The following is a 26689-nucleotide window of genomic DNA, read 5'->3' on the forward strand; positions in this document are numbered from 1 at the left end:
TACTTGCTACTAAACATTAAGTTTGTGATTTGAATTTCCTTATGTTCTATTGAAAAAAAATGAATTTGGCCCCTACATTTTAAAAAATATTTGTTTTAATCTCCTCACTTTTAAAAAGAGCTTGCTTTGATTCTTATGTTATTTAAAAATTCCTAATAATTGTAGTAAACAAGATTTGAACATACAACCAAAGAGTTGGACAAGGGCACAACCACTATAGCGAAAACAAAATTTAGTTTTAAATGAAACTAAATTTAATATATATTGTAATCTAACACTTTAAAATTAATATTAAAATACAAAAGCGACACGTGCCCTCTGGCCCTAAAAGGAAGCAGGTGTGAAAAGAATATTGAATCTGCTACACCTAGATAAAGCGAACGAAGCTCCCCTGTCCCTGAAAGATGGATGGAAAAGAAAAGGCGGACGTTAGGCCGGACCTATTAGTGAGTGAGTTAGCGAGAACCGGACCTATTAGTTAGTTAGCAGCGAGAAAAAAAGATGGAAAAGCCGGATCGATATCCCTGTCCCTGAAAGCCGGATCGATATCGCCGACAAATAAAGGACTAGAGGCCGGACCTATTAGACATAAAAAGGACTCAAGGAAGGGGCGAAGCAGCTTTATCGAAAGGCTGATATGACTATTTGAACCCGAGACCTATTATCCACAGGAACATACATGTGCCAGTTGAGCTAAGCTCATGTTGACCGCCGGACTATTTTTTATAGGTTGTGTTTAGATTATATTTTCAAGTGTTTAATTTAAAAAATAAGTTATTTTGAAAAAAATTAAAGTGATTTAAAGCTACTCAAAACTTTTTTTTAAAAGTATATTTTAAACAATTTTCACAAAAATGAGTTTTTTGAAAAAAAAAATTTCTTAAATCAATCCAAACATAATCAATATACGTGAATCAAATAAATCAAATCCAATAAATAATTTTTTTCCTTCAAACCTCAACTTTCTCATGTCCCTTCCCACACCCTTTATTTTTGCTTTTAAACTCGAATCTTAAACAAATAATAAGAACATTACAATGATGTTAAAATCCATGGTAAGGTAAAAATGAATTCTGTCATTTAAACTTACGAAACTGTAAATAAATATTATTCGAATAAATTAGTTTAATTAATATGATGAATAAACTTTCATTCTAATATAGAAGTCATAAAATCTGGAGACTAAAAAATATATTTTTTTTAAGGTAGGAAACAAAATAGAACAATATACAAAGTTTAGATAAGACAACTTCTACTGGTAACAAAATTTCATAATAAAAAATAAGTAAAACAATTTTAGAACTGTAGAAAAAAATTCTATTTAATAATAAAAATTCAATCATACAAACCTATGAAAGTGATCATAGCTCAAATTTGTGTTTTTTTAATTTTGAAGTTAGAGATTGGTATTGTTTTTACTATTATATTTAGATCTAACCTCCAATTTACAAGAATTCAATTCTAACTTTTGTATTTTTACATGAATTTGGTGGGAAAAAATAAGTTGAAGGATTTAGAAGTGTTTTCTTTTCCCTTTAATATTAAGAAACAGTTGAGCGGTTTTTATTGGATTTTGCTGCCATCTTCACAACGTCTATACTCTTTGAGAACTCCGCAAAAACCTTTGTTATTTCCATTGAACACTACAAACAAACCTCCATTTTTTCCATAGCTTTCCTCTTCACATTCCCAATTTGATCTTCATCCCCGTCATGGCCTCTTCTTTCGCTCTCCCTTCCACTATTTCTCTCAAGAAATTCCCTCTCAATGCATCCTCCTCTTTCAGAAATGGATTCCGCACTGCATCCATTTCTCGATCTAGGGTTCTCATGAGCGCTTCTGTTGGATCCCAGACTTTAGTTGATGATTCCCTGTTCTTGGATTACAAACCCACTTCGGCTTTTTTGTTTCCTGGTCAGGTCAGTTCGTACTGGTTTTGGGGGTTTCCCTTGTTTTTGTTGCTTTGGTGTTTACTTACACTATGCACTCGATTGGATTTTGTTTTGAATTGAAAGCGAAAATTTTCAGTTGTAAAATGTGGTTGTGGATAAGGATTTGCCTAAATAATTTCTTGCTTTTTGATGGGAAAAGTAGATTCGTGTTTGTTTGTTTGTTTTTTTTTTTGTTTTTTTTCTTTTTTCTTTTTGTGGGTTGGCGTGTGCAAAGCTTGTCATTCATCTTTCATAAAAGGAGCATGTCACGGCGGTGTTAAAGACAGTCCTTTTTATGCATCAATGGAAATTCTACAAAAATGGTGATCTTCAATTTTCATGAGAGTTGAAGGCTAAGGAAAGAGGATATGAAAGTTCAGTTCTTTGGAAGCAGTAGCTAACGAGTTCATCATTGTCCTGAATTGTACAACTATTGGCCCAATGCCCATAGCAAGAGAAACAAGTATTCTACCTTCTATAGTGACTCTGCTGGTCATGTTTTATGAAGGTTTCTTTTGTTAAGTGATGCCCAGGTGGCATGCATATAATGGCTTATACATTGATCAAGGATTAGAACCAGTATATTGTCTTAAGATTTACCTCTTACTGTTCAAAATTTCATAATTATCTCGCATATATCATGAAGCTGGATGTTGGGCAGTAGTTATGATTTTCTTATTCTTTTATGAAGCCTTTTCTTTTCTTCACTGAGTCAGGGTGCACAAGCTGTGGGCATGGGAAAGGAATCTCATAGTGTTCCTGCTGCAGCTGACTTGTTCAACAGAGCAAATGATATCTTAGGGTATGATTCCTATTAGTATTCCTCCATCTTGCATTAGTCCTTGCATTGGCCTGTTCAAGGTCAATCATACCTTGAGAGTTATCTTGATACTCACCTTAGATGAAAAATTAAGGAAATGACTGCCATGTGGTGTAATGTTACTTAGTCTTCCTTTGCAGGTTTGATCTTCTTGATGTCTGCACAAATGGGCCAAAGGAGAAACTAGATTCAACTGTTATAAGTCAGGTGCTTTGTCTTGTACTATTCAGTCTTCTCTGAGATTGCTTTTTATTTACTTATTGTCAGAGGATGGTAATGCAAGCCACTATTCAATTTAATGCACCTATGCTTACATATATCCCCGTTTAAGGTTTTGAAACTCTGAATTGATTGTACAATTGCAGCCAGCTATCTACGTCACTAGTCTAGCTGCAGTTGAGCTACTTCGTGCACGTGATGGAGGCCAACAAATAATCGACTCTGTTGATGTCACTTGTGGTCTAAGCTTGGGGGAGTATACTGCATTAGCATTTGCAGGGGCTTTCAGGTGTCTAATCAGACTGACTGTAATTCTTATGTGTACCCACTTGCATATATAGATTGTTGGTCCAGTAAATAGCATCAAACAAGTTTAATTTTCTAATGGTTTTTGTTACATTTTTAGTTTTGAGGATGGACTCAGGCTGGTCAAACTGAGGGGCGAGGCAATGCAGGTAAACATAAATAATTGGGTAGTGGATATGTTTTTACTTCATCTTGCGACGTGCATGTTGTTGCAGTCACTGAAAACGACTTCTCCCATAACTCCCTTCAGGCAGCTGCTGATGGTGCTAAAAGTGCCATGGTCAGTATCATAGGGTTAGATTCAGAGAAGGTTCAACAGCTGTGTGATGCAGCTAATCAAGAAGTCGATGAAGCCAATAAAGTTCAGATAGCAAATTTCTTATGTCCTGTAAGGTTCTTTTAAATACCCTTCAGCTCAATAAGCTGTATGTTTTAAATTTCATTAGCACAGTTACACTGTCATGCTCATGCAAGGCCTTGCTACCATCACAGGGCAATTATGCCGTATCAGGAGGTCTTAAAGGAATAGAAGCAGTGGAAGCCAAGGCAAAGTCATTCAAAGCTCGAATGACGGTATCTGTCCTTTGCTGAACTTGATATTTGAAGCTAATATATTTCTTTCCCATTAGAACTCACACGGCAATGGCTGCACCACGGAATTGTAGGTACGTCTAGCTGTAGCAGGTGCATTCCATACTAGTTTCATGGAACCTGCTGTTTCAAGATTAGAAGCTGCACTTGCAGCAACAGAGATTAGAACTCCCAGAATACCAGTCATCTCCAATGTTGACGCACAGCCACATGCAGATCCTAGCACAATCAAGAAAATTTTGGCACGCCAGGTAAAATTAACTCATAACATTCAGAATGAAGTATGCATTTTGCATCTTGCGTAAAACAACTGATAGACATATGAGTCACTTTGTTTAGGGGACAAGATCAGGTAGTTTCTTCTGTATGTCAATGAATCCTGACATTGCTCATTATTCCCATTTCAAAACTACAGGTGACTTCTCCTGTTCAATGGGAAACAACAGTAAAAACTCTACTCTCCAAGGGGCTGAAGAAGAGTTATGAATTGGGCCCCGGAAAGGTATGAAACTCTACATCAATTTTAACTCAACTTATATTAGGTAAAATATATTTTGGGTTAATCTCACAAGTGTTACCTATTTTGGGTCAATAGGTTATAGCTGGGATTGTCAAGAGAGTGGACAAAAGTGCAGAAATTGAGAATATTGCAGCTTAATCAAGTGTAGATTGAAGCAAACAGCTCACTGATGGTTGCAGAGTTCTTTCCCTATCTGCTCTGGCTATCTCCCTATCCATCATTGCCAAAAGCATCTAACATAAATTAGTGCAATGCTCATTGTTTAGCCCCCTTTTCCTCCGAATGTTACAATTAGTTCTAGAGCTGCAAGTTTCTAAACAAATGCACGATAATCTTTATTAGTTACTAGGATAATTCATCATAGTTGGAAGCTTTCCATGAGAAATAATGTGCAAAATGAGTGTATTTGGTTTGGTTTTCAATTTTGATTTGTTTGAGATTGTTTCGATTAGTTCAGTTTGTATTCTCATCGGACTTGTTTTTATGAAACAATTAAACTAAATCCTCTCGAACATGCCTTCAATGATCATACCATTTACTAACAAAGTTGGATTGGAAGATTGTTGGTATTTGAAATGATCATACCATTTACTAACAAAGTTGGATTGGAAGATTGTTGGTATTTGAAGTACAAACTATTTTTCAGTTTGAGTTTTAACATTCAGTTATGGTACAAACTATTCTAGTTAAATCTACAACAAAGACGAAGAGGACAGTGACAATTCGAATTTTCACTAAGAATTTGTTTCAACTTCATCAATATCAATATTACATATTTGGAAGCAAGAATTAAAGAGAGCAAAGAGGGGAGAGGGAAAGAGTTTGAATCTAACATCGTCAATTCAAATAGGTTAGTAATGGCAACCCTAACCTCTATTTTGAGCTTATTTTGGGAACCATTTCATCATCAGGTTCTAGCCCGGGTTGGACAGAAATCAATACATTTGTGGCTTCAAGAGCTTTAATCAAGCAAGCAGCTCATTGAAGGTCATGGCTTCGGAATTCTTTCAAGATTAACTCAGCAGGAAACTACAAGTTTGAATCATAAAACTCAATCTAAGCATATATTGAATGGCATTCAATTTATGATATATGGAAGAAATCACTTAGGATTGAGAAATGGAGGAACTGTTCGTGAATCAAAACCCAGAAGGATCTTTATTCATGAGGATAGTCCAGAGAGTCATGGGATAATTCTTTAACATAAACCAAAGGAATGATGAAGAAGAAGAGGAAGAAGAAGAAGAAGAAGAAGGGATCTGAATTTTGAAATGCCAAACGTTCCATTTATCAGTTCCCGAGACTATTGGAAACAGTAGGCGTTTGCCTAAGCCTTCGAAGCTGATCAATCCAACGATCCTCGGACACAATCCGAGTCCAATCTGGAGCAGAGCCATCAAACGAAATGCCGCGCATGGCTTCCATAATTCTCGTTGTATTCTCCGGCGACAGCGGTGCATTCCGCCGAGTTTCATCCTCTCTAAAAGCCATTCTTATCGCCGAATCAGAAGCAACTCTCATCCTCTCCTCCTCTTCGTCATCACTACACCTTCTCTCCACATCGTCGTTCAAGGTAAGAGATGAAACTGCATTCTCTACACCGCATCCGTTAGGTAACTGGTGGAAATGAGGATCGGAGCTGTAGGTTTCGTCCTCTGATTCAGCTATATCCGATTCTTCACCATCAATGGCCGAGATCGGCTCGTAGTAATCCGATCCTTCAGCTGAATTCGTATCCGAATCACTGCCGTCGGCTATGTCTGCCAGAAACATCATCACCAAAGAACTCAACAAAATTGAATCACATGAAAGAACAGAAAACACAAAATTAGAAAAAAAAAAAAAAACATCTCTCTACGTACCTTCAGTGAAAACAATTCCAGAATTCAACGTTGCATTCATTCTGTAATCGGAAAAGGCACCGACGATGGCTAATTAGGGCATTCTGCGCCAAAGCATCCGATCACAAGGATCTAAAGCCAACAACAACAATAGAAAAGCCAAATTTCGTTTTAAAATATAATCCTTCTTAAAAAAATAAATTTAAAAAAGAAATGCACCAGCCGGGAATCGAACCCGGGTCTGTACCGTGGCAGGGTACTATTCTACCACTAGACCACTGGTGCTTTTTAAGATAAACAAGTATAATGTAGCAAATAAACTAAACTTCAATGGAAGCCACAAGAATAGATTTTGCTATTGTTGTTGTGAGAGATGAGACGCGAGAAAGGCTGAAGCGGGAAATGGCGGCACTCGCTCTCCATGCCTCTGTTCCTCAGTCTCAGCCATTCATTCCTTTCCCTTCCTTTTCTCTTTCAACATTCTCTCAATCTTCGAACAGAAGGAATTTGCTCTTTTGTGCTCCACCTCAACTCCACCATGTCCGGTATGCTTTCTACTTCTTTTTTCCTGTTGCAATTCATCTCTATCCGAATTGAAGCTTCAATCCTCTTTCTCCCTTCATTGTTGTGTAAATTCAATTTACGTGGATGTATTACCAATTGCGGTGCTAGTTACTCTCTAATTCTATCTTCCAAGTCCTACCTAGTACCAATTTCTGAGCTATTTCTATTCATATTCTTGATTTTAGATCAGAGATGACGTTGTCCGTTGGAACTCATCTCATTCCACACCCAAACAAGGTGAGTGTAGGCTGCAGCAGCCTTTCATTAACCTTCTTCAACTAAATAAAATGCCCACTCTTAACTTTCTTATTTTTCTCGTGTGCTTCAAGGCTCTCACTGGAGGGGAGGATGCTTTCTTTGTCAGTAGCTACTCTGGAGGAGTTATTGCTGTTGCTGATGGTGTCTCTGGGTATGGGTTGAGAATCTGAGATTGAGAAATCTATTTTATTGATTAATTCATCTTGTTTTCTCTTCATATACTGGAGATTAGTATATTCCAATTAATATTTTGTTCAATTATAGTTGTTCTTGAATTGTTTTCTTGCCTAGTTGGGCTGAAGAAAATGTGGATCCTTCTTTGTTCCCTCGAGAGTTCTTGGCTAACGCTTCAGATTTGGTGGGGAATGACGATGAGGTTGTATCATCATAACCATCTTGATCTTGAACCTAATTGCTTGTATGGTTTATAAATTTTTTTTATAATTTATAGAATGGAAAGAGTTCGATTACTATTGTAGTTTCTTATTCTTGGACAATACGGTGTTTCTTTCTATTTTATTTTTCAGTAATGGAAAAAACTATGATGTGCTAATTAAGCAGGTTAATAACGACCCTCGAATTCTTCTGAGAAAGGCTCATGCTGCTACCTCTGCAACTGGTTCAGCTACTGTGTAAATCTTCCTATCCACTTAAAATTATAAGAAGTTTGATTTGAATCATGCACCTGCTATGTTTAAGCTTTATGATTTACCTTAGCTTTCCTTTCACTGGGATAGGCAGAATTATTGCAATGATGGAGAGGGATGGCATGCTCAAAATTGCTAATGTTGGAGATTGTGGATTAAAGATCATTCGTAAAGGTTCTTTCCACTAATGTCTAATTTTATTTGAATTCAGCTTCAACTGTTTGGTTCCGAATCTTAATTTCTTTATATAAACATAAAATTGATTTCCTTAGGTCAAATTATATTTTCCACGTCTCCACAAGAGCATTTCTTTGACTGCCCGTATCAACTTAGCTCTGAACGGGTTGGCCAGACATTCCTTGATGCCATGGTATGATGATTTTCTATATCTATATTGATTTTGTTTTTGTCAACTTCTACATATCTCCGTTGTTCCACCAGCAAAGTTCTCCACAATATGGAAAAGTAGAAGTGAAAAGAAGTGACAACGTTTTTATAAACTAACATTTCAAAAGAAGCGTTTCTTAACTTTTACATGGCATATTACAGTCAGAAAGATGGAATGGAGAACTGAAATGGATAAAACAAGTTGTTTTACTTTTGTGATCATTGTATGTATGACCGATGATCTTCCCCACCCAAAGGACTTGGTACTTCCTAATTTACATGAACAAATCATAAACTTGAGAGTATGGCATGAGTTTTTGGTGTTGCGTGACTATGTTTTGGTTACTTTACTGCTTCCCTTAACAATATAAAATCTATAATTGCACCATGAATCCATGATCATTGAGATCGACAGATACATCATGTCTTAATATTGCAAACAGGTTAGCAATGTGGAGCTAATAGAGGGAGATATTTTAGTTATGGGCTCGGATGGTCTTTTTGATAATGTTTTTGACCATGAGATTGTTGCAACAGCAACCAAATACATTGATGTCGGTGAGGCTGGTATGTGGTATCTGGTTCACTGTCTGTTGGAAGGTTTGTCTCTTAATTATTCAATCAGCTTGACCATGTTTAATTTGTTTCTCGTTGCTAGCTAAGGCACTGGCTAACCTTGCAAGTAGTCATTCAGCGGATATAGCCTTTGAATCACCGTATTCATTGGAGGCTAGATCTAAGGTAAAATCGGTTTTTTAGCATCAATACTTTAATGTGTGTGAGGTTCCAGAGTTGGCACCTCCTCTATTGGCTTCCTTTCAATGGATACCTTAAGTTTTTTCACATTAAATTTTCACAGGGTTATGATGTTCCTTTTTGGAAAAAAATGCTGGGAATGAAGCTTACAGGCAAGAATTTGACTCATATAATCTAAGATTCCCATGAATTTACATTGGTAGTTAACTTTAGACCTTTCTCTCTCTGAACAGGGGGAAAGCTTGATGATATCACTGTGGTCGTCGGTCAGGTAGTGAGCATGTGATCTTATCATTTTCTCAACGAAGGTTACAATGAAATGCAACACAGTATATAATATGGTTCCACAATCCATTCTTGTAAACTAATTATTTATTCTACAGCATAATTCTTACATCAAAGATCTGTCACATAATAAATGACATGCACCCTCATTATTTGACAATATGGTCCCAACCCTCAACAGTGAAGTAAAAAGGCCAGTCGGTTCAACACATTATCTTACAGTCAGAACATTAGGGAATGATTGGGTTGAGAATCCCAAGTATTAGATAGAATAGACTAGATGGAATCCATCCTATTTGGTGTCATCTTTTGAAATGCTCCATATAAATCCATCCAGGTTGTGACGAGATGATCCACCTGGCCATGTTGCTCTGTGACAAATATCTTTTAGGTTTTTGGCTCTATCCCTCATTTGCTTTCCCTTGGAGCTGCTGAGATCCATAAACCTTTGGGCAATCTCTGATATTTCTTCCTTTACAATTAATGTTTCAGTTCCAACCTTGGTTCTTTTAACCCTACACCCAATCTTCCAGTCTTCAACAATGTGGGTACTGTTGGGAGTTTGATCAAAAAAATAGAAGAAAAGTGATCATAGGAATCCCTGCATAAACAGCTTCCAGAGTTGAATTCCAGCCACAATGACTCCAAAACCTACCTACCGAGGAATGACACAAGACCTTCAATTGTACACACCATGGCACTACTAATCCCTTTTCTTCGCATAGCTCCTTCAACCGAGGAGCTTCCCCTCGGGTCACCCATAAGAACTGAACACCACTATTTCATAGTCAAGAAGCTATTTCACCCATTTGGGAAGCTCTGACCGAAAGGAAACTTCCCAATGAAATGTGTAACACAGAGTTCGGAGGTTGGAGATTCAACCGTTGTTGATCATTGTAGCCATCGTTATTACCTACTCGAGGTTCTCTTCAATTTCAAACTAGGGTGTAGCAGGACCAATCGGGTAGATAGGAATTCGAAATTCCAGTTCAAAGTTTCCATCATTTCGATTCAAACTAATATAAAGAAGTGAATATTAAGCAGTCTGCTTTCGGTACCCTTGCTATGCAATCCAAGATAATTTCCATGACTTACTATCATGCTCTTCAATCACTTTTCGAAGACCTGCTTTATGTGTTGAAGAAAGTCCTGAAATTTGATCCACTTCATCAACATGATCTGCATTTATATCGCAAACCTGTCAACTTCTTTTTTTTAAAAAGAATGAAAGAAGAAAACAACAAATTTCATGAAACAAAAACCCTGAGTAATCACACCTATAGAATAATTACAAAAGTCTAAAGGAAACATGAAGGCGAGCTAAAAACGAAAGCTCTCTAGGATCCCTCTTCATACCCCTAAATGACCTACATTTCTGCTCAGCCCACAAAACCACACTCTACCAAGCCAATGAAACCGGTCTTTCTCTCCAAAAAGCAGATTGAGGTGGAATTCCCCGATCATAGCTGACGTGGGTTTCATTTTCCCCCCAAAAAGTAGATTGAGGAGGAATTCCTCACTCATAGCACTGACGTCTCTATGATAAGTACACACCATACCAAACGTTTATAAAAAGAATCCTAGACGCTGCTCGAAAAGTCACCGTGCCAGACTGTTATCTCTCATGACTTTAGTATCATTCTCTTGAAGAACTTTCTGAAGGATTGGCTGGCACTCTCATCAACTGATTTGTTTGGACTGAAAGACTTTGTTATCTCTCATGATTAATGAATGACAAGTCAATAGATCAGATTAAGTTGGTCTAAAGGTTGGATTCAAAATTCTCCTACCCCATATTAACATTTTGTCGAAGAGGGAAGGAATTCTCTTTTAAGCTGTTAATGGCTAATTCATGACAATAGGTTTCCTTTTCTTTTAGAATGTGAATTAGTCCATAATTTGGGTAATCTTGGATTATTCCATATTTGGAATTCTTCCCTTGTGTCAAGCCAGGCATTTCTCAGAAAAATATCTTTGAACTATAAGTTTGTTTTGATAATATATATATATTTTTTTAATTTCACTTCAAATCGTTCACATTTGAATTTTGGTTCAAACCAACATCACTTAGCTTGTGCATTGAATATTTAAATTTATAGATGAAAATGCTTGTATGTGCTTATGCAAACAAATTTGAACACAGGATACCTGTTGTCTTCTTCCTCCTTTCAACTCGAACTTGCTTTGACACTCTATAATATCGAAGGCAACAATTAATATGACACCGTCAATATCACACGTATTCCTAACTAGAGACCTAAAGACGAGTCTTGTAAATAGCTACGTACTAACAATACCAAGTAGTAAGCAAGTTTTATGTACTAATTTAAGCGTAGGAGAGTATCTAGGTCACACTACACTAGGGGCGAGTTAGAGGGGGCATAAAAGACCTATACAAGTTTCCAGTGTCAACAATAAAGAAGAAAAATAGATAAAGGTAGATGGGTAAAAGGTTGGAAAGATGGAGAAAGAAAAAAGAGGGAAGAAGAAGAGGCTTAAGATGACTCTTGTATGTTCATCACTACCCAAAAGTTTAAAATAATGTAAAAAGAAACAAATTAGAGAAAGTAAAAGTAGTGCAATTGTACATGTCATTTACAAAAAAGAGAGAGATTCATCAAGTCGACTATATCTTGATGATGTGTGGAATGACTTTAGACTTGGACTTAAATGGTGAACTTAGTACACATTTACTTCTAAGCTGTGAATTTGGAATCATGATTTACTTTTACTTATATCGTCATATTTTTCTGTCTTTTTATATTGATTACAATTGAATTTTTTTTTTCAATCATACTAATAATCTTGACTGTCATTATTCACAAAAACTAATGTCGTACTAACATTATTTCATGAGACAAATTAATACGACAATGTAATTTGTCTCATAGTAGCTCTTGAATATTGATTAAAAATCTACATATTGTCTAATAACTATCAAATATAAGTTTAATTATTTCATTTCTCCTTTAAACGTCCAAAGTGAGAAATGGTCATCTGGTCAAAATCAGAATCTAGCCAAGTACAAACCTATATATGACTAAGGAGAAGCACGATATTATTGGTTGGTTTCAAGAAGGTAATAATTGAATAATGACTTTATGAAAAGGCTTTGTGTAAAATTGCATCTCTAGACTCTATAACCTTTCCTAACTCGAAAGAATTATGGATCATATTATATATTTATAGTTAGCAGTTAGTTAACTCAACCATACCGTAAATGATATGGTAATTAACGTGACGAATTTTTTTTCGAAGAATTGATAATATGGTCAAGAAATTCCACAGTTTTGTTTGTGTGGTTGCCTTGATACCTTTTTTAATATTGATGCATATCCAAACCAATTTTGTTTAGATCTAACTATTTCATTTTAGTTTATAAACTCACACATTTATTATTGCATTTAACTTATCATTGCATTTAACTTTTGAACTAATAGGTCTTTTGGCTTAATGTCTAATTTCATGCCAAAAGCTATATTTTAGCCTCCTATTAATTAATTTTCATGAATATATTTTAACAAAAATCTAGAATTAGTTTGTTGTGAAAAATAAATGTCTAATTCATTACACACACACACGATCTTAAACAGGCTTGTATACATATATATTGTAGACATTCATATAGTCATTCATTGTCAATAAGAACTTAAGATACATTAAATTATTTCAAAGTTTATTAAATAGGTAAGTTATGTGAAAAATCATTTGTAATAATGTATATGAAAAATCATATATAGGACCCAAGAACTAAAAGCACATGATAATTGTGAACAATTTATTGCCCTCTGAATCTCATTAATGTGAACAAAAATTATTATAGCTCTTCACTTTTGGCACTTTTTTGTGGGACCATCAAAAGTTAGAAAAATCAAATTGGAAAAAAAAAAAATCTTACATTTCCCTTTCAATCACATGGAAAAAGTTAATTGCTTAAATCTTTTTGTACTTTTTTTCAGAAATAATTGATATAGTTGGTGTTTCTGAATATATATACATATACATGTGTGTGTGTTGATTTGTCTCTAAAGATTAAAGGAAAGTTTTGGTTAAACTCTAAATAGTCTTTGAACTCGGATTTACATCTTTATTCAATAATGGATTTACAATTAAAAGTTTTGAGATTTTATTAGATGAATTTGGAGACCACGGATGATAAATTTGGCCTTTAAATCTTAAAAAGGAAGTATATATGTTTTGACAATTCAAACAATATGTAATTAATGATCATGTTGTTGGGGTACACCAAAGTGGATCATGAAAATATGAAACATTTCCATCAGAGTGCTCCTTAATTAAGTCTGTGGTGTCCAAACACACACTCACACTTGAAAAGGTGATGGGGAAGTTCTGTTGTTACAATATATAATTTAAGGTTTGTTGAGAGAGTGATGAGTGATGATGATGATGAAGAAGATGATGAGATGAGTAACAAATGTAGCTAAAGGTATGGTGAAGCTGAGAGGGTGTGTATCAATTCAATAAATGGACAATTAAGTTGGGGTCCCTCTGGAGATCAGACCCACCATTATTGAAATTAGAAACCCCACAGTCCCACACACAAAGCTTCTGAGCATCACACAGATATATTATATCTATGTGCATACAAATTTTAGATATTTTCATGAAGAATAATGTTAAAAGGAAAAGTTGGAGAGATACTTTTATTGTTGTGTTGAGATATTTTTCAACTTTTTCTTTCTTTCTTTCTTTCTTTCTTTCTTTCTTTCTTTTTTCATTCAACAATCTGTCTTCACAAAACGCCCCTGTGTCAAATCAAATAAACACTTTAATTTCTTCACATCATCGATGGAATATTCAAATCACATTTTTCATAAACCATGACCAAAATGATTACTTAAAAGGGGTCTTCATCCTTTAGGGTTTTCTAGTACTCCACCCATGTTTGAAATTTGAAGAAACCAAGCTTAATTTTGAAAACTAAAAAAGATAGAATTTTCAAAAGTAGTTTTTATTTTTAGAAGTTGACTAAAAATTAAAGTGTATATATATATATTTAAAAGAAGTTAATACATGGCCATGGGTGTACCTATTTTCTTCGTATGAGTATGAGCTTTTGAAAAAGGTTTTCAATATAATAAGGTAGCTAGGGGGTGTAAAATGAAATGATAATTATGAATAAGATCATAAGTAAAGTATAGTATAGTAAAAGAAATAAAAGAAAAAAGAAAGACCTTAATTCTAGGCCTTCTGTCAGCATTGAGCTTACGAACTTGGTATCTTATCTTCTTACAGAATATTCTTGCTTGACGCTTTTCCTTATATCTCTTCACCCTTCTTCTTCTTTCTTCCTCCATTCTTATTATTGGAACCTCTCCCATCTACACACACACACACACACACTCTCTCATATATATATTCAACATTATCAATAACTTTCATATTATTCTTTTACAATGAATGTGTGTGTGTGAAGTATGTACAGAAATGGAACTACTTCAGGTATGATAAAAGAAGCAGGAAGTACTGAAGGGAGATGAAGGAGGGAATGACGATGCTTACATAGGGGGTGTGAGTTGAGTCGTTGGAATGGGAAGAGGATGCAGCGGCCCAAAGAGATCCACGGTCGGACCATGCTTCCAAAACCTCTTCATAGTTAAGATTTAAATTCAAATTAGAAACCTTGTTGTTGTTTTCCATAACGTCATTGACGTGGTTCTGGAAATGGTAGTAGTCCGGGTGATGCAGCGGCGGCGGGGGGGTTTCTTCGTGGGTGAGGTCGAAAAAAGCTCTGAAATCATCTTCCCAAATGGAAGAAGGTGTAGGAACAACTTGTTGTTCATGAAGAAGTTCTTTCTTTGGGCTCTTCACTAACCAACTAAAACACACCTCTCTCTCTTCCATCAATCTAAATAAAACCCTCTCTTTTTTACTACTTTGGGAATACCTTTTATTAATTCCAATATATACAAATTAAAGTCTCACCTTTTTAAATTCTTTTTCTTTTTCCCCCACCAAAAGTCTCACCTTTTATTTTTTTAGTACAATACATATGAACTATGCACGTTGAAATTTTTTTTATAGAAATACTCATTGTACGCTACTTTAACGTGTTTTATGTGAAATTTCACATATAAAGGTTCACTAATATTTATAAAGATAGAGTTAGTGCTATACTTAATTTGTATTAATTAAGATCTGCTAATGTTTGGTGTAATAAAATTTTCGTTTTATTGGGTTTAGTTTTTAGGAATATTTTTAAAATTCAAGTCAGTTGATAGTTCATCTTGTTTTTTATATTTCTCACAATCTTTTTGGCAAGTTTTCTAATTTTATTTTTATTTTAAATACATTTGAATTTTGTAACAAAAGTAAGTTTTTGAAAACAACTATTTTGTATTTCAAAGGTGGCTTATGTTTTGAAAACATATTTGGAAAGTAAGTGATGAAGCTTTAAAAGAAAAGAAAGGAAAGAAACAGAAAACCTTAAGTAGAAGTAGTTAATTGGAAATTCACATTTTAAAAATAAAGAACAAGATTCCGTGTAATAATAATTATTTGATTTTGGGTTTTTGAGTTATTGAAAATTGTACTTTGTTTCACATAATTTAGAATTCATATCCAAATTGCAAAAGATATAAACTTTTGATGATTATACACACACACACACACATATAAGAAAAAAGGGCATGAAGACACAGTCTAAATGCTCCCTTCATAGTCTGAAGACATACATAAGACTATTAACGTTGATGTCAAAGCCACAAAAGTCTTCAATACTAACTTTATTTGTTAACATATAGTTCAACATCAGATTTGAACATTATTGCATTGCAGGTAAACCCAACAGCATTATCCTCTTCTCCAAAGCATATTTTGAAAAACTTCCTTCGTTAAATGTCACTAAGGGATTTAGCTCTACAAGCTGTTGGCACCGAAAAACCTTTATAAGCTGCACAGATGTAACTGACGAAGTTTTCATAGTCCTGCAGAAACATTAAATTATGTATTGTATATAAATTAATGTCCAATCATCACACTCTGAGAATCAACATGCCCATGATTCAGTTTTTTAATGTGTTTGGATGTGAGAAAAAACAAACCTCATAAAGTGGTTGTCCATCAACAACAACCCAAGGAACGTATTTATGAGGAGGCTGAAGATTGTTGGTTTCAGCTGCATATTGTAGTTCAAGCTGCATAGATATGATAATTCTGGTCATGAACAGAGTCAATCCTCATAGATTTAGCTACCTTTATCGAGTTGCCATTGATTTAACGCTCACAGCATAAGAATGTAATAATTTTCACTAAGGGGCAATTGAGCAAACAACAAAGTATAACCTTACTTGAGTTGGTTTTAGTCTTAGTGACTCACCTCTTTCCCAAGCCCAGAAGAATAGCAATCATAAACAGGCTTAGAATTCAATCCCAATTTCTCGAAGCAAGTCTTCCATTGGGTATACTTCCGCTCGTACACCACAGTCTGAACACAGTAAATAAAAGGAAAATGCCCTGTGGCCCCTGTCTACATTCACAATGTAATTTTGATATGAATAGTTTCATGGTTGAATGTCAGATAAATTAACTGAGAAAGGAAAACACAGGTAACAAATGCCAGAACCAATCTAAGCAGATGACGATTTAGGTCTCTCATCACGGGACTTACCAGATCAGGCCAGGCATGAATGGCGCAGGCTTCCACAGTGTTCAGGAGACATTCATTCGGCCCATGCTGAAATCAACACCACAAAATGCAAGTTCATCAGCCACCATAAATGCAATGTATTTTCATACATGTGTATGCACGTTGTGTGATTACTAGGTTTTCCAGAGTTAAGCCTGAGAAAGGCAAAAACAAAATGTCAACTTGACATGGAACGGAAACCATGAAAGAATAGAAAATCAATGTGAGTTAATAAACGATAGAACTAAGAACATGAAGACATCTCTTGAATTTTTAAGAGACAGCCTGATAGAACACTGATGTAGTGTTTCTATTATATTGATAATTCAAACACAACTTACAACATAAGCAAACCGTGTTCCTCAGAAGATGAGTCACATTACATATAATTCACAAACATCAAACAAAGAAAACCTCCTAATCCAAAATTCCAAACAACAAAACAAAAACAAAATACTAATAAGCAAACCAGAATATAGAACACCAGTCTTCTGCTTCTCCTGTCTTTCAAGGAGTATTGCAGACCTTTTCCTTCACTCCAAAAACTGCCCCCTTTTTCCATCCCCCTCTCATTGATTTAACTTCCTTTATAAAATAACTGTCATTTTTTAATTAAACTATTGGTGGTTCTTTTTAAATAACTGTAAGTAGTTCCTCACGTTCTTTATTTTTTTTCTTTCTTCTATTATAAGTAAATAATAGTGGTGGTCTAACACAGCCTTGCTCCCTTCTCCCCAGCCATGTCTTATGGAAAAGGAATTGCAAGGCAGATTCCTCATTCCTCATTCCTCATAGAACAAGGTAAGTTAATCCAACTAAGGCTTCACAAAGAGCTTAAAAGAATAGCAGATGATGAAAATGGCGTATTTATCATTTAATGAATGACCAAAAAATCTAACGTTTGTTGTTTTTGGGTATAATCGTTTAGCAATTCGTCCAAGAAAAAGAATTCCTTTAGCATTTGAATGGGGGGTTTAAATGTGGTGGGGGGTTGTTCTTATTTTGACTTCTATAATTAAGGTAAAAAGCAGAAAGGCAAAGAGAAAAATCGATTAGGTGGGTGAAGGAAGCTCTCTGGGTGGAGTACAGCCAACAATGGGAAACGGGATCAAGAAATTAAAAGCCACAAACCCAGGTCATTCTAACTACGCAATCGAACTATTACCCGTTTTCCTAGGCCAGCAAATTAAGGTTGAAATGAAATCCTTATAAAAATATTTTAATCCAACTATTTTCATTCCAAAAGAAACACAGAATATCGTATAATGATGTAGAGGCAGACCTGACAAGTGATGGAACTGTTTCGATCTAGCCTTGCATTGCCGTAAGGAACGAATCTGAGATCAACTATGGAGAGGAGGTCACCTTCAAACAACTCAATCAAATTGTCCACTATAAATTTCACACTGTCTGGACAGAGAGATTCATAGTAAACATCCAGAGACACTTTTTCACACCCATAATTAGGGATTGGTGGTGAAGCTGAAACCAGGGAGCATAGCAAGAGTAGGAGATGAAAAAGGGAAAGGAATGAGGGTACGATTCTAGGGCAACAATCCATGATAAACAAGTTAATTCGATTTACGAACCAAAAATTGCAAATGAAGAAAAGAAAAGGCTACTTGTTTAGAATTTGCATCGCTGAAGGTTTGTTGACTGTGATCCACTGCTGCATGTCAGCGGAATTACGTAAAGAGATCAACATGGAACAAAATTCAATTATTGGAAATGCCATGAAAATGGAATAAATCCTATGATGGAAGGAAGGATAAGGACGATCGAGCAGATTGGATTCAATCCAAGATCGGAAAATTGAAGCTGCTGGCACGCCATTCCAAATCATTCATTTATCATAAAAGATACCCCTGAATCAAACTTTTATCTTTTAACTCAAAAGAAAGATGGAAACTATAGAAGCTATAAAATTTGGAAGAAGGATGAATTTACTTTTACATATACAAAGAAACATACATACATTCCTTCAGTTCAAAATCACTCTAAATATTGATTCTTATCAACTATTTGCTATTGAGTTAGACATTGAGAACTCCACTTTAGCAATATGAACTCTCTTTTTCGCTTTGCATTCACCTATACTCAGATTTTGATTAACCATTATTTGCATCTTTTAGTATCCAACAGATTTTTTCCACAATTTAAGATCACTAAAATTGGCTGACTTAAAATCTTCTTTGAAGCCTCATCAATCAATTGGGGTGCTTTCTCCATCTAAACAAAATTGAGTGTATCGATAATATAATTTAGTAAACCAATCAGCTTAGTTTTGTTAAAATCACACTCAATAGGGTAATTTTGTTTCAAGTTGTAGTGCAAATGGTCGAGAAATCGAGAAATCGTTTTTGTTTGCAATGACTCTAGTGTCATGTTGCGATCAAAACGTCGAAGTCTCAATTTTTCAAAAATACTCATGAATAATCGTTGTCCATGTTTCTAAAAATTATGAAAACAAAAGAACTTCAAAAAAATATTTAAATTAACAAATAAACATTAAGTACTTTTAAATAAGTTGTTTACTAATTGTTGGTGTTATAGTAGCAAGTGGCATTTCTTCTCTTTTTTTTCTTTTTCCTTCTAACGTATCATAATTTTCTTTTATTATTATATCAAATAGAAATGTCGAATCAAATCCCTTGTAGAATGTCCTTCCATACATAGTTTCTAATCATTTTATCAAACTACACTGAATCTTGATTTATTTATAAAGCTGAATCCAATTAAAGAGTATGAAGCATGTAGGAAGAGATATAATTCAAGCAGTGTATGATAACATTATCACCTCCACCGCTTTCTTGCGGATTAAATCAACAAACTTTATCAGTCATCTTGGGGTTATCTGGGAGGCTAAACTATGCTTCTTATCTTCAAATGACACTGATGGATGAAGCTTTACAAGCAGTAGGCACAGCTGGTCCCTTATACGCCTCACATATGTAATTTATGAAGTTTTCATAATCCTACAGCAACAGAAAAGATTATGGAGATCCTCATCAGTTTCAAAGTTCATGAAAGTGTATACCATACCTGATGAAGAAGTTGTTCTCGTTATTTCTCTAATTTTCACATTTTCTTTAAGAAGTGTATAAAATAATCCTATGCCAAATTCTAAAAGTAAATGGTAATAAGATCCACGAATGAGTGTTTATTTATAAGCATAATTTTCAAAAAACCAAATGGTTATAAGTGGGAGCCAAGAAAATAATAATAGACTGTCTTCATGTCCATGTTTGTATATCCCAAGCCTAGACCTATATATGCAGTTCATTCGTACTGAACGATGAGTGACTGTAACAGAAAGAAGGGAACAAACCTCATATAGTGGTTGCCCATCTACAACAACCCAAGGCACGTATTTGTGAGGAGGCTGAAGATTATCGGTCTCAGCTGCATATTCCAGTTCAAGCTGCAGAAAGATGATAAGAGTCCAATTACAAGAACACTCCACTTTGACTATCTCTAATATGTTTGTATACTAAACCATAAACCAGAGACAGTGAACTGATTATGGACGGAACCCCTACTTCTCAGTCAACAAAATTTATGAAATCTTCAGACAGTAGAAAACCAAGGACAGCTAGATGTGTTGTCAGCTAGGAACCTATTGTCACAGGTTCGTGTGAGTTCAGTTGAACAGGTGTCAATATTATTTAAAGGAACTCACCTTTTTCCCGAGCTCGGTACTGTAGCAATCACTGATGGGCTTGGGATTCAACCCCAACTTCTCAAAACATGACTCCCACTGGGTGTATTTCCGTTTGTACACCAGATACTCAACACAGTAGATGAAAGGAAAATGTCCATCCTGCATCACACATCAGTGAAGAAATTTATCCTCCAAAATCCAATTCTCTAACTTAGTAACTAATGATAAAACTTCATATGGAGTTGGAGGTAACCTATGTTGATAAAAAAGGTGGCAATGATTTTGAGTTTCAACATTTCAATCCCAAGATGTCAAACAGAAACACACACGGAGACCTCCGTTCACCCGAACCAACAACATTAGAACAGTCGATGGCAAAACAATATTAATAAGAAAATTTGAAGAAACTAATATCAACTATCAGTTACCCAAGTAAAATGACACAAAGAAAAGGGAGTTATATACAGTACTCGGTAGTTTTAAAGAGTCATAGTCCCATGAGAAAGTCTTACCAGCTCAGGCCAGGCGTTAATGGCACACGCTTCCATAGTGTTCAACAGGCATTCACTAGGGCCATGCTGAAATTAAAGTACAACAAGTTAATAAAACTGTATCTTTAGATCCATCAAGAAATAGTACAGTGAAGATCAATCAACTTCAAGCAGTTTAAGCTGATAAACATTATGAAGAAATTGGGAATATGAAATTACCCATCTAAATATATAAAAATTTCAAATTGAATCCGACAAAGAAAACCCCAAAATGAAATTGCACAGAGAAGAAACAAAACAGTAAATTCATCAAGCAAGTAATCAAAGCAGAAATGTAAGTTAATGAAACAGAGGAGGACCTGACAAGTGATGGAATCATTGCGGCCAACCCTTGCGTTGCCATAAGGAACGAGTCTGAGATCAACTATGGAGATGAGATCGTCATCAAAAAGCTTAATCAGATAGTTGACAATGAAATTGGCGCTGTAAGGGCAAAGGGACTCATAATAGAGTTTGAGGGAGACTTTGTGGGTGCCATAAGTGGAGGTTGAGGCAGATGAAAGAAGGAAGAAAGAGGAGAGGAAGAGAATGAGATAAGAAATGCAAAGGAAGAAACCGAGTTTAGGGGGAGACTCCATTGATTACATTACAGAGATTCTTTGTTAAATAGAAAAAAGAACGAATCTAACTCTTTTCCATGGAATCTCTTCTCTACATTACATATGAACTCTTTTTTCTTTCGCTCTGGGAATACTGAATGAATCATTCTTTTCCTTTATTGCAATATTTTTACACGTAATTTATTCTTTTATTGTTTTTTTCTTAAATTGTGAACCACAAAAAAAAATTAAAAAAACTTGTTTGAAAATATTCAATATTTCTTTATAAAACTATAAATATTCTTTTGTTTCTACAAAAAAATATCTAACTTGTCAGTTGTGATAATTTTTCATTAGTATTGATAAATATCTGCATGGAATGATTAATGTTTGTGTTTTTATATATATAAGATATGATAGGATTGATATTTAGAAGTTGAATATTTTGTTGGGTTTAGTAATTTTGTATATAGTAACTCCACAACCGTTAATGAAATTTTCAAGATGATCATCCATGTCTCCTCTACGATACGTTTTTATGTAAATTGATAGAGTTGTTAAAAATGATAACATATCATGATTTTTATTCTCCAAACTCACATATTTAGGTTCCTCGAAAAGTCTACTTCATAAAAGTATAGATTAAGAAGAAACAATCTTCGTTTTTTAATCAAAGCATGCTTATCTATATCCAACAAATTATTTGTTTAAAGCACCAATTTTTAGAAAAAAGTAATTATAATAAAATGACTAATCTTCTTTTAACTTAAATAGGTAAGCTATTTTAAGTAAAGAACGTCTCTTTTATTAATACTAAAATTTAGACTTTAGCTTTAGTGAATAAAAAAAAATGATGGGTAGACAAGTGATTGAGTTGATCTGTTATTATATCAATGAGTTATGTTATATCGTAGTTGTGATCTTGAGTGTTGATTGTTATGTCTAGTACAATATTAGCATCGGTACAATTTAGGGGCGGTGATCTATCAGATGAAGTTGATTTTTCTCGAACAAATCATAGGTTTAGTAAATGTTCAAACCAACCTCGACATCGATGAGTAAGGGTCGGTTGGTTTAATATTTACAAATACTTTTCAAAAAAAATTCGATTGGAAACTTTTCAAAACTGACCCCAACCGACCGCTCTCGTTTTTCGGTCAACCAACTTCTATTTGATCGGTCGGCTTAGTTTTTCGATCCATCATGTTCACTCCTACTATAAATCATCGGTTAAGGTATCAACGGCCTGATTGAACACCGGTATAAACCAGCAAGACACGTCTGAGTTGATACACAAACCCTTTTTTCAAGGTTAAACATTTTTTTGACTCCTAACAACGTTTTAACATTGCTACTCTATGCTTAATGCCAGTGGCCACTACCCAGTACATTGTATAAGTAGGACCAAAATCACGAGTGACTTATTTACCTTTTTTTAGTTTCTTCACGCACATGTTCTTTCTAAGCTAATCTCATATTTTGGTCTGTAACAGAGGGGGCACACAAGCACTTCTTGGTAGGAATGGTGCATTTTAAAAGGCATTACATTGTTCTACATTGTGGATCACTTTGTTTATATGATTAAAAATGTTTGTTCATCGACATTTTTATAAAATTCAGACTGCCCACATCAACAGAAACGTTTATAACAATACTACAATAAAGGTGGTCTCATGGTCACAGGGTCACAGCGATGGGACTGACTACCTAACTGAAAGGAGGACTTACAGATGACCATATGATTTTATATTCAGGAAATATATCCCTTCTTTTTTAGATCCTCAACGGCGTCCTTGAGAATTTGTTCCATTGGAATGAATTCCAACCCCAGGTTCATCAACTTCTTAGCTCCATCTTTTGCTCTCACCAAATCAGGCTGTGAATCTTCTATCGATCTGAAAAGGGAAGTGGACGAGATCAGAAGCTCAAAACTAAAGAGATTGTTACAACCTTTTAAAATACAACTAAACAAAAACTAAATACACCCGTGTAGAGTAAGTTCAAAACAATATTTTGGTACGTTATGGTCTACACTCATCTTTGAGCAATCCAACTTGGTGTCTAATCACAAGTTGCTATGTGATATTTTCTTTTTTAGTTGTTTTTCCTGTTGGATTGAAAGGGATGCATAGAACAAGTATACTTAAAAATCAAAATGAAAGGGGAAAGAACCTAATGAGGGTAGACAAATCCCCATTTGAGAGAACTAATATAAAAAACATTTCCAGTGCAAGTTAATCTATTAAATGATGCTATAAAAGAGAACTTGTGAAGGGCACAGCAGCAAGAGGCTATATTATGTATATATATTTGGATAAAACATTATCTATAATTAAAAATCCTACGGTTTCTTGTTGCTTATATAGTACTCAGCAGTCCACTTAGCTGTAGATAAGATCACATAAATTCCCCTTACCTGGGCACCTTGTACTGAGGAAAGAGTTCAGCAGCCTTCGCTACATAGTCAGAGTAACGAGCTATGGACTCGGCACAAAGGTGTCTTCCTGTAGCTGATTTGTTTTCATACACCAAAATGTGTGCTAATGCAACATCTTTAAAGTGCACTACTCCGATAAACACATCCCCGTATGTCTCACTGCACCCTGCCCAAGAACAGAAAAGCCATGATCTGTATGGAATTCAAGGAAACTTCGTAGACGGATTGTTACGTGAATTCTTTTCCGTCCCATTCCGATGGAAAACTAAAACTTCGAAGACACAAAGATTTAGAACCATTTGCTTTTTAGCTAAGCTTATAAATAATACTTCCACTCCTAAGTTAGGAGAATGCTTTGTTATCTACTTTTTACTGATAGTTTCCAAATCAAAGTCAATTTTTTAGATGAAGAAAAGTAATTTTCAAAAGGCAACCTTTGTGTTTATAGTTTGACTAGAAATCTAAATGTTTCTTTTAGAAAGGTAATTTCTAAATGTTTCTTTTAGGAAGGTAAAAATTAGAAAGAAACAAGCATAATCTAAAATCGAAATCGTACAAAGTCTGCATTTTGAAAGCCATCAAATGGGGCCTTAGGAAACCATCAAATAATAAATGAGTGATTTTAAAGTTCAATGAGAAAGGAACTTGTTACTTTATTTCCAACTAAGCTGTTCAACAACCACCCTGATGCAAATCAGTGTCTTTATATACTGGATTGTTTAGCTACAATTTGTTAGAGTCAAAATTGAACTGCAAGTCTGCAATTTCTGGGTGTAAAAATGGTGCCATCTTGAAGAGAGTATGGTAGGAATTAAGTAAGAGAAATCACCCTCGAGAAGTTTTAAAAGCATTTGCATGCTTGCATTGATTCTGGGAGGAAACACAGGGCCCATGACTGTGCCTGGATTAATCACCACCACATCCAATCCTTTCTCCTTGGCAAAATCCCAAGCAGCCTTTTCTGCTAGAGTTTTTGAAATTGAATACCACAGCTACAAGAAGGAGGGAAAAATCTAAAAATAGGAAGGAAATTGGAAAATCTGGGCAAATTTTCAAATCCCTACTATGATGCAATCACCACAAGAATACGAGCTTCAAATTGATTGGCAGAAAGTAAACATGGAACTTTGAATAGTTCCACTTCCCTTGTTAGGAGAAGAACAACATAACAACGAGAAATTGAGTTATCAACTATATTGACTCTAAATGGCATTGAAAGAAAAACTTCCATTATAACCAACAAGAAGAAGATTAAACTAGAAAAAGAATCAGGAATTATTGGCCTTTCAAATCTCCTTTTATCCTTCACCTTTCTCCATTATCCTGGGAACTCCTATTGCGATAGTAATAGTTCTCAAGCTGAGGTAAAGATTCAAACCAAATAAAGCACTCACCCCTTTTTGCTTGCAGTAATCAACATCGGTCCAGCTTTCTTCATTCCTTACAACATTCGCCGGCCAGTTAGGGTTCGGAATCATGGCGGAGATAGAAGAAGTCACCACTACACGTCGTACACCAGCCTCCTTAGCCGCCGTCAGGACATTGATGGTTCCTTTGATAGCCGGATCCAATAAATCCCTCTACAGATACAATGCGAGAGTTAATTATGACTGATCTACAAATTATAACCTCAAAGCATAAAACAGAACTTCCATTTCATGTTTTGTAGTAGTCGTGAGGTGAGACAAATATCAAACCTGAGGATCCTGAACAGCATCAACAATGCAAGGAGACGCAACGTGGAAGACACCAGCACAACCAGTGACGGCGGGGACAATGGAATCATAATCGAGAAGGTCGATTTGGAAGAGACGAAGACGAGCATCCGCTCCTTCTAAATCCTGCAGATGCTTGGTTTCAGCCTCATCCTCTGCATTAGTGGATCAGTCATGCAAACCATTTAGCAGAAATCAAATAGTAATTAATGTAAGGATAAGCAGCACATCACAAGGGGAAGTTCGAAAGAGGGAGATGAAAGTGAGAGTGTTAAGTTAACTGATATTTTGAACTGTGGCGTGGACGGAGTAGCCGCGGAGGAGAAGGAGGTGAACGAGCCAGGATCCGATACAGCCACTGGCGCCGGTGACACAAACAAGTTCAGGATTCTGGGTGGTGGACATGACTGTGGTGAAGAAAATTGATGGTTGGATGGGGTTCTTACCTTATGCTGAGCTTTGAAATCAATGGCGACCACAATGATTGATTGAATTCAGGGACCCGCTGCCTTTTTTCTTCTTAGATTTCAATTTCTTTCAGCCGTTTTAAAGGAACATCATCCTTAAAATATACGACACCACAGCTCAACGTAAGTACTCGTGTAACTCTTAACTTCAACTTACAAAAAAATCTTTAGACTACTTTTTAGATTTTATTGAAATGATTGGACAAAAATCCAATGGAACACAAACTCCACAAACCCAAAAAATATTTTAACCAAACATTTGAAAAAAATAAAAAGAATTATTGTTGTTGTTATGTCATAGATTATGGATGGACAATTTTAGATTATGAAAGATCCCTCTTTTACGTCTTTCTAGCTTCAATTTTGGTATCCATTCTACTTAGGTTAGGTTGGTTTCTATCATCATATACCGAAGACTCAAAAGAAAAAGAAAGCAACGAAATCTTTAAACTTAAAACTTACTCGTTGATAGATTGCTTTGATTCAACTCCGTATTAAAACTTCTTTTTAATGGTCTTTTTGAAGAATTATTTTAAGTTATAATAG

The 26689-nt window shown here is 35.2% G+C and overlaps 6 protein-coding genes, 2 long non-coding RNA genes and 1 other non-coding gene across 10 annotated transcripts; 2 read left to right on the forward strand and 7 right to left on the reverse strand.

Annotated features, from left to right (window-relative positions):
• The first annotated feature begins 1554 nt into the window (after nt 1-1554).
• On the forward strand, nt 1555-4916 carry LOC101205913 (malonyl CoA-acyl carrier protein transacylase). Its single transcript, XM_004145194.3, has 10 exons — nt 1555-1919; nt 2648-2733; nt 2892-2958; nt 3117-3259; nt 3377-3425; nt 3527-3664; nt 3769-3849; nt 3942-4118; nt 4283-4369; nt 4463-4916. Exons 1-10 carry the CDS (start codon nt 1713-1715, stop codon nt 4523-4525), a joined length of 1098 nt encoding a protein of 365 aa, XP_004145242.1. The 5' UTR covers nt 1555-1712; the 3' UTR covers nt 4526-4916.
• A 187-nt stretch (nt 4917-5103) lies between these two features.
• Nucleotides 5104-6408, reverse strand: LOC101214045. The gene is made up of 2 exons (XM_004153315.2): nt 6250-6408; nt 5104-6147 (listed from the first exon to the last, which is right to left on the reverse strand). The coding sequence occupies exons 1-2, from the start codon at nt 6287-6289 to the stop codon at nt 5678-5680; spliced, it is 510 nt and encodes a 169-aa protein (XP_004153363.1). The 5' UTR covers nt 6290-6408; the 3' UTR covers nt 5104-5677.
• A 34-nt stretch (nt 6409-6442) lies between these two features.
• TRNAG-GCC lies at nt 6443-6513 on the reverse strand. The gene has a single exon. It is a non-coding gene; the product is annotated as a tRNA-Gly (tRNA).
• Nucleotides 6514-6543: 30 nt separating this feature from the next.
• Nucleotides 6544-9285, forward strand: LOC101213798 (probable protein phosphatase 2C 26). 2 transcript variants are annotated; one of them, XM_011660474.2, is made up of 11 exons: nt 6544-6773; nt 6978-7029; nt 7122-7201; nt 7342-7426; nt 7612-7682; nt 7792-7871; nt 7970-8067; nt 8528-8651; nt 8743-8825; nt 8944-8992; nt 9074-9285. In XM_011660474.2, the coding sequence occupies exons 1-11, from the start codon at nt 6559-6561 to the stop codon at nt 9124-9126; spliced, it is 990 nt and encodes a 329-aa protein (XP_011658776.2). In that variant the 5' UTR covers nt 6544-6558; the 3' UTR covers nt 9127-9285. The 2 variants fall into 2 exon arrangements, with proteins under 2 accessions (XP_011658776.2, XP_031743926.1); XM_031888066.1 differs by having other exon boundaries at nt 6597-6773; nt 7788-7871; nt 9074-9282.
• Nucleotides 9195-10717, reverse strand: LOC116404734. Its single transcript, XR_004217770.1, has 2 exons — nt 10403-10717; nt 9195-10304 (listed from the first exon to the last, which is right to left on the reverse strand). It is a non-coding gene; the product is annotated as an uncharacterized LOC116404734 (long non-coding RNA).
• Nucleotides 10718-13380: 2663 nt separating this feature from the next.
• LOC101205450 lies at nt 13381-15153 on the reverse strand. Its single transcript, XR_970006.2, has 3 exons — nt 14649-15153; nt 14321-14467; nt 13381-13891 (listed from the first exon to the last, which is right to left on the reverse strand). It is a non-coding gene; the product is annotated as a protein CHLOROPLAST IMPORT APPARATUS 2 (long non-coding RNA).
• Nucleotides 15154-15679: 526 nt separating this feature from the next.
• On the reverse strand, nt 15680-18812 carry LOC101205208 (gamma-interferon-responsive lysosomal thiol protein). Its single transcript, XM_004145191.3, has 5 exons — nt 18056-18812; nt 16756-16821; nt 16465-16614; nt 16190-16282; nt 15680-16072 (listed from the first exon to the last, which is right to left on the reverse strand). Exons 1-5 carry the CDS (start codon nt 18332-18334, stop codon nt 15980-15982), a joined length of 681 nt encoding a protein of 226 aa, XP_004145239.1. The 5' UTR covers nt 18335-18812; the 3' UTR covers nt 15680-15979.
• Nucleotides 18813-19371: 559 nt separating this feature from the next.
• On the reverse strand, nt 19372-21690 carry LOC101204966 (gamma-interferon-responsive lysosomal thiol protein). The gene is made up of 5 exons (XM_004145190.3): nt 21285-21690; nt 20947-21012; nt 20453-20593; nt 20102-20194; nt 19372-19748 (listed from the first exon to the last, which is right to left on the reverse strand). The coding sequence occupies exons 1-5, from the start codon at nt 21561-21563 to the stop codon at nt 19656-19658; spliced, it is 672 nt and encodes a 223-aa protein (XP_004145238.1). The 5' UTR covers nt 21564-21690; the 3' UTR covers nt 19372-19655.
• A 1344-nt stretch (nt 21691-23034) lies between these two features.
• LOC101204420 (cinnamoyl-CoA reductase 1) lies at nt 23035-26287 on the reverse strand. Its single transcript, XM_004145187.3, has 6 exons — nt 25958-26287; nt 25659-25831; nt 25356-25541; nt 24791-24953; nt 23941-24127; nt 23035-23419 (listed from the first exon to the last, which is right to left on the reverse strand). Exons 1-6 carry the CDS (start codon nt 26079-26081, stop codon nt 23275-23277), a joined length of 978 nt encoding a protein of 325 aa, XP_004145235.1. The 5' UTR covers nt 26082-26287; the 3' UTR covers nt 23035-23274.
• Nucleotides 26288-26689: the final 402 nt, after the last annotated feature.

This window comes from Cucumis sativus, chromosome 1, assembly GCF_000004075.3.
Source record: "Cucumis sativus cultivar 9930 chromosome 1, Cucumber_9930_V3, whole genome shotgun sequence".
Lineage (NCBI taxonomy): Eukaryota > Viridiplantae > Streptophyta > Magnoliopsida > Cucurbitales > Cucurbitaceae > Cucumis > Cucumis sativus.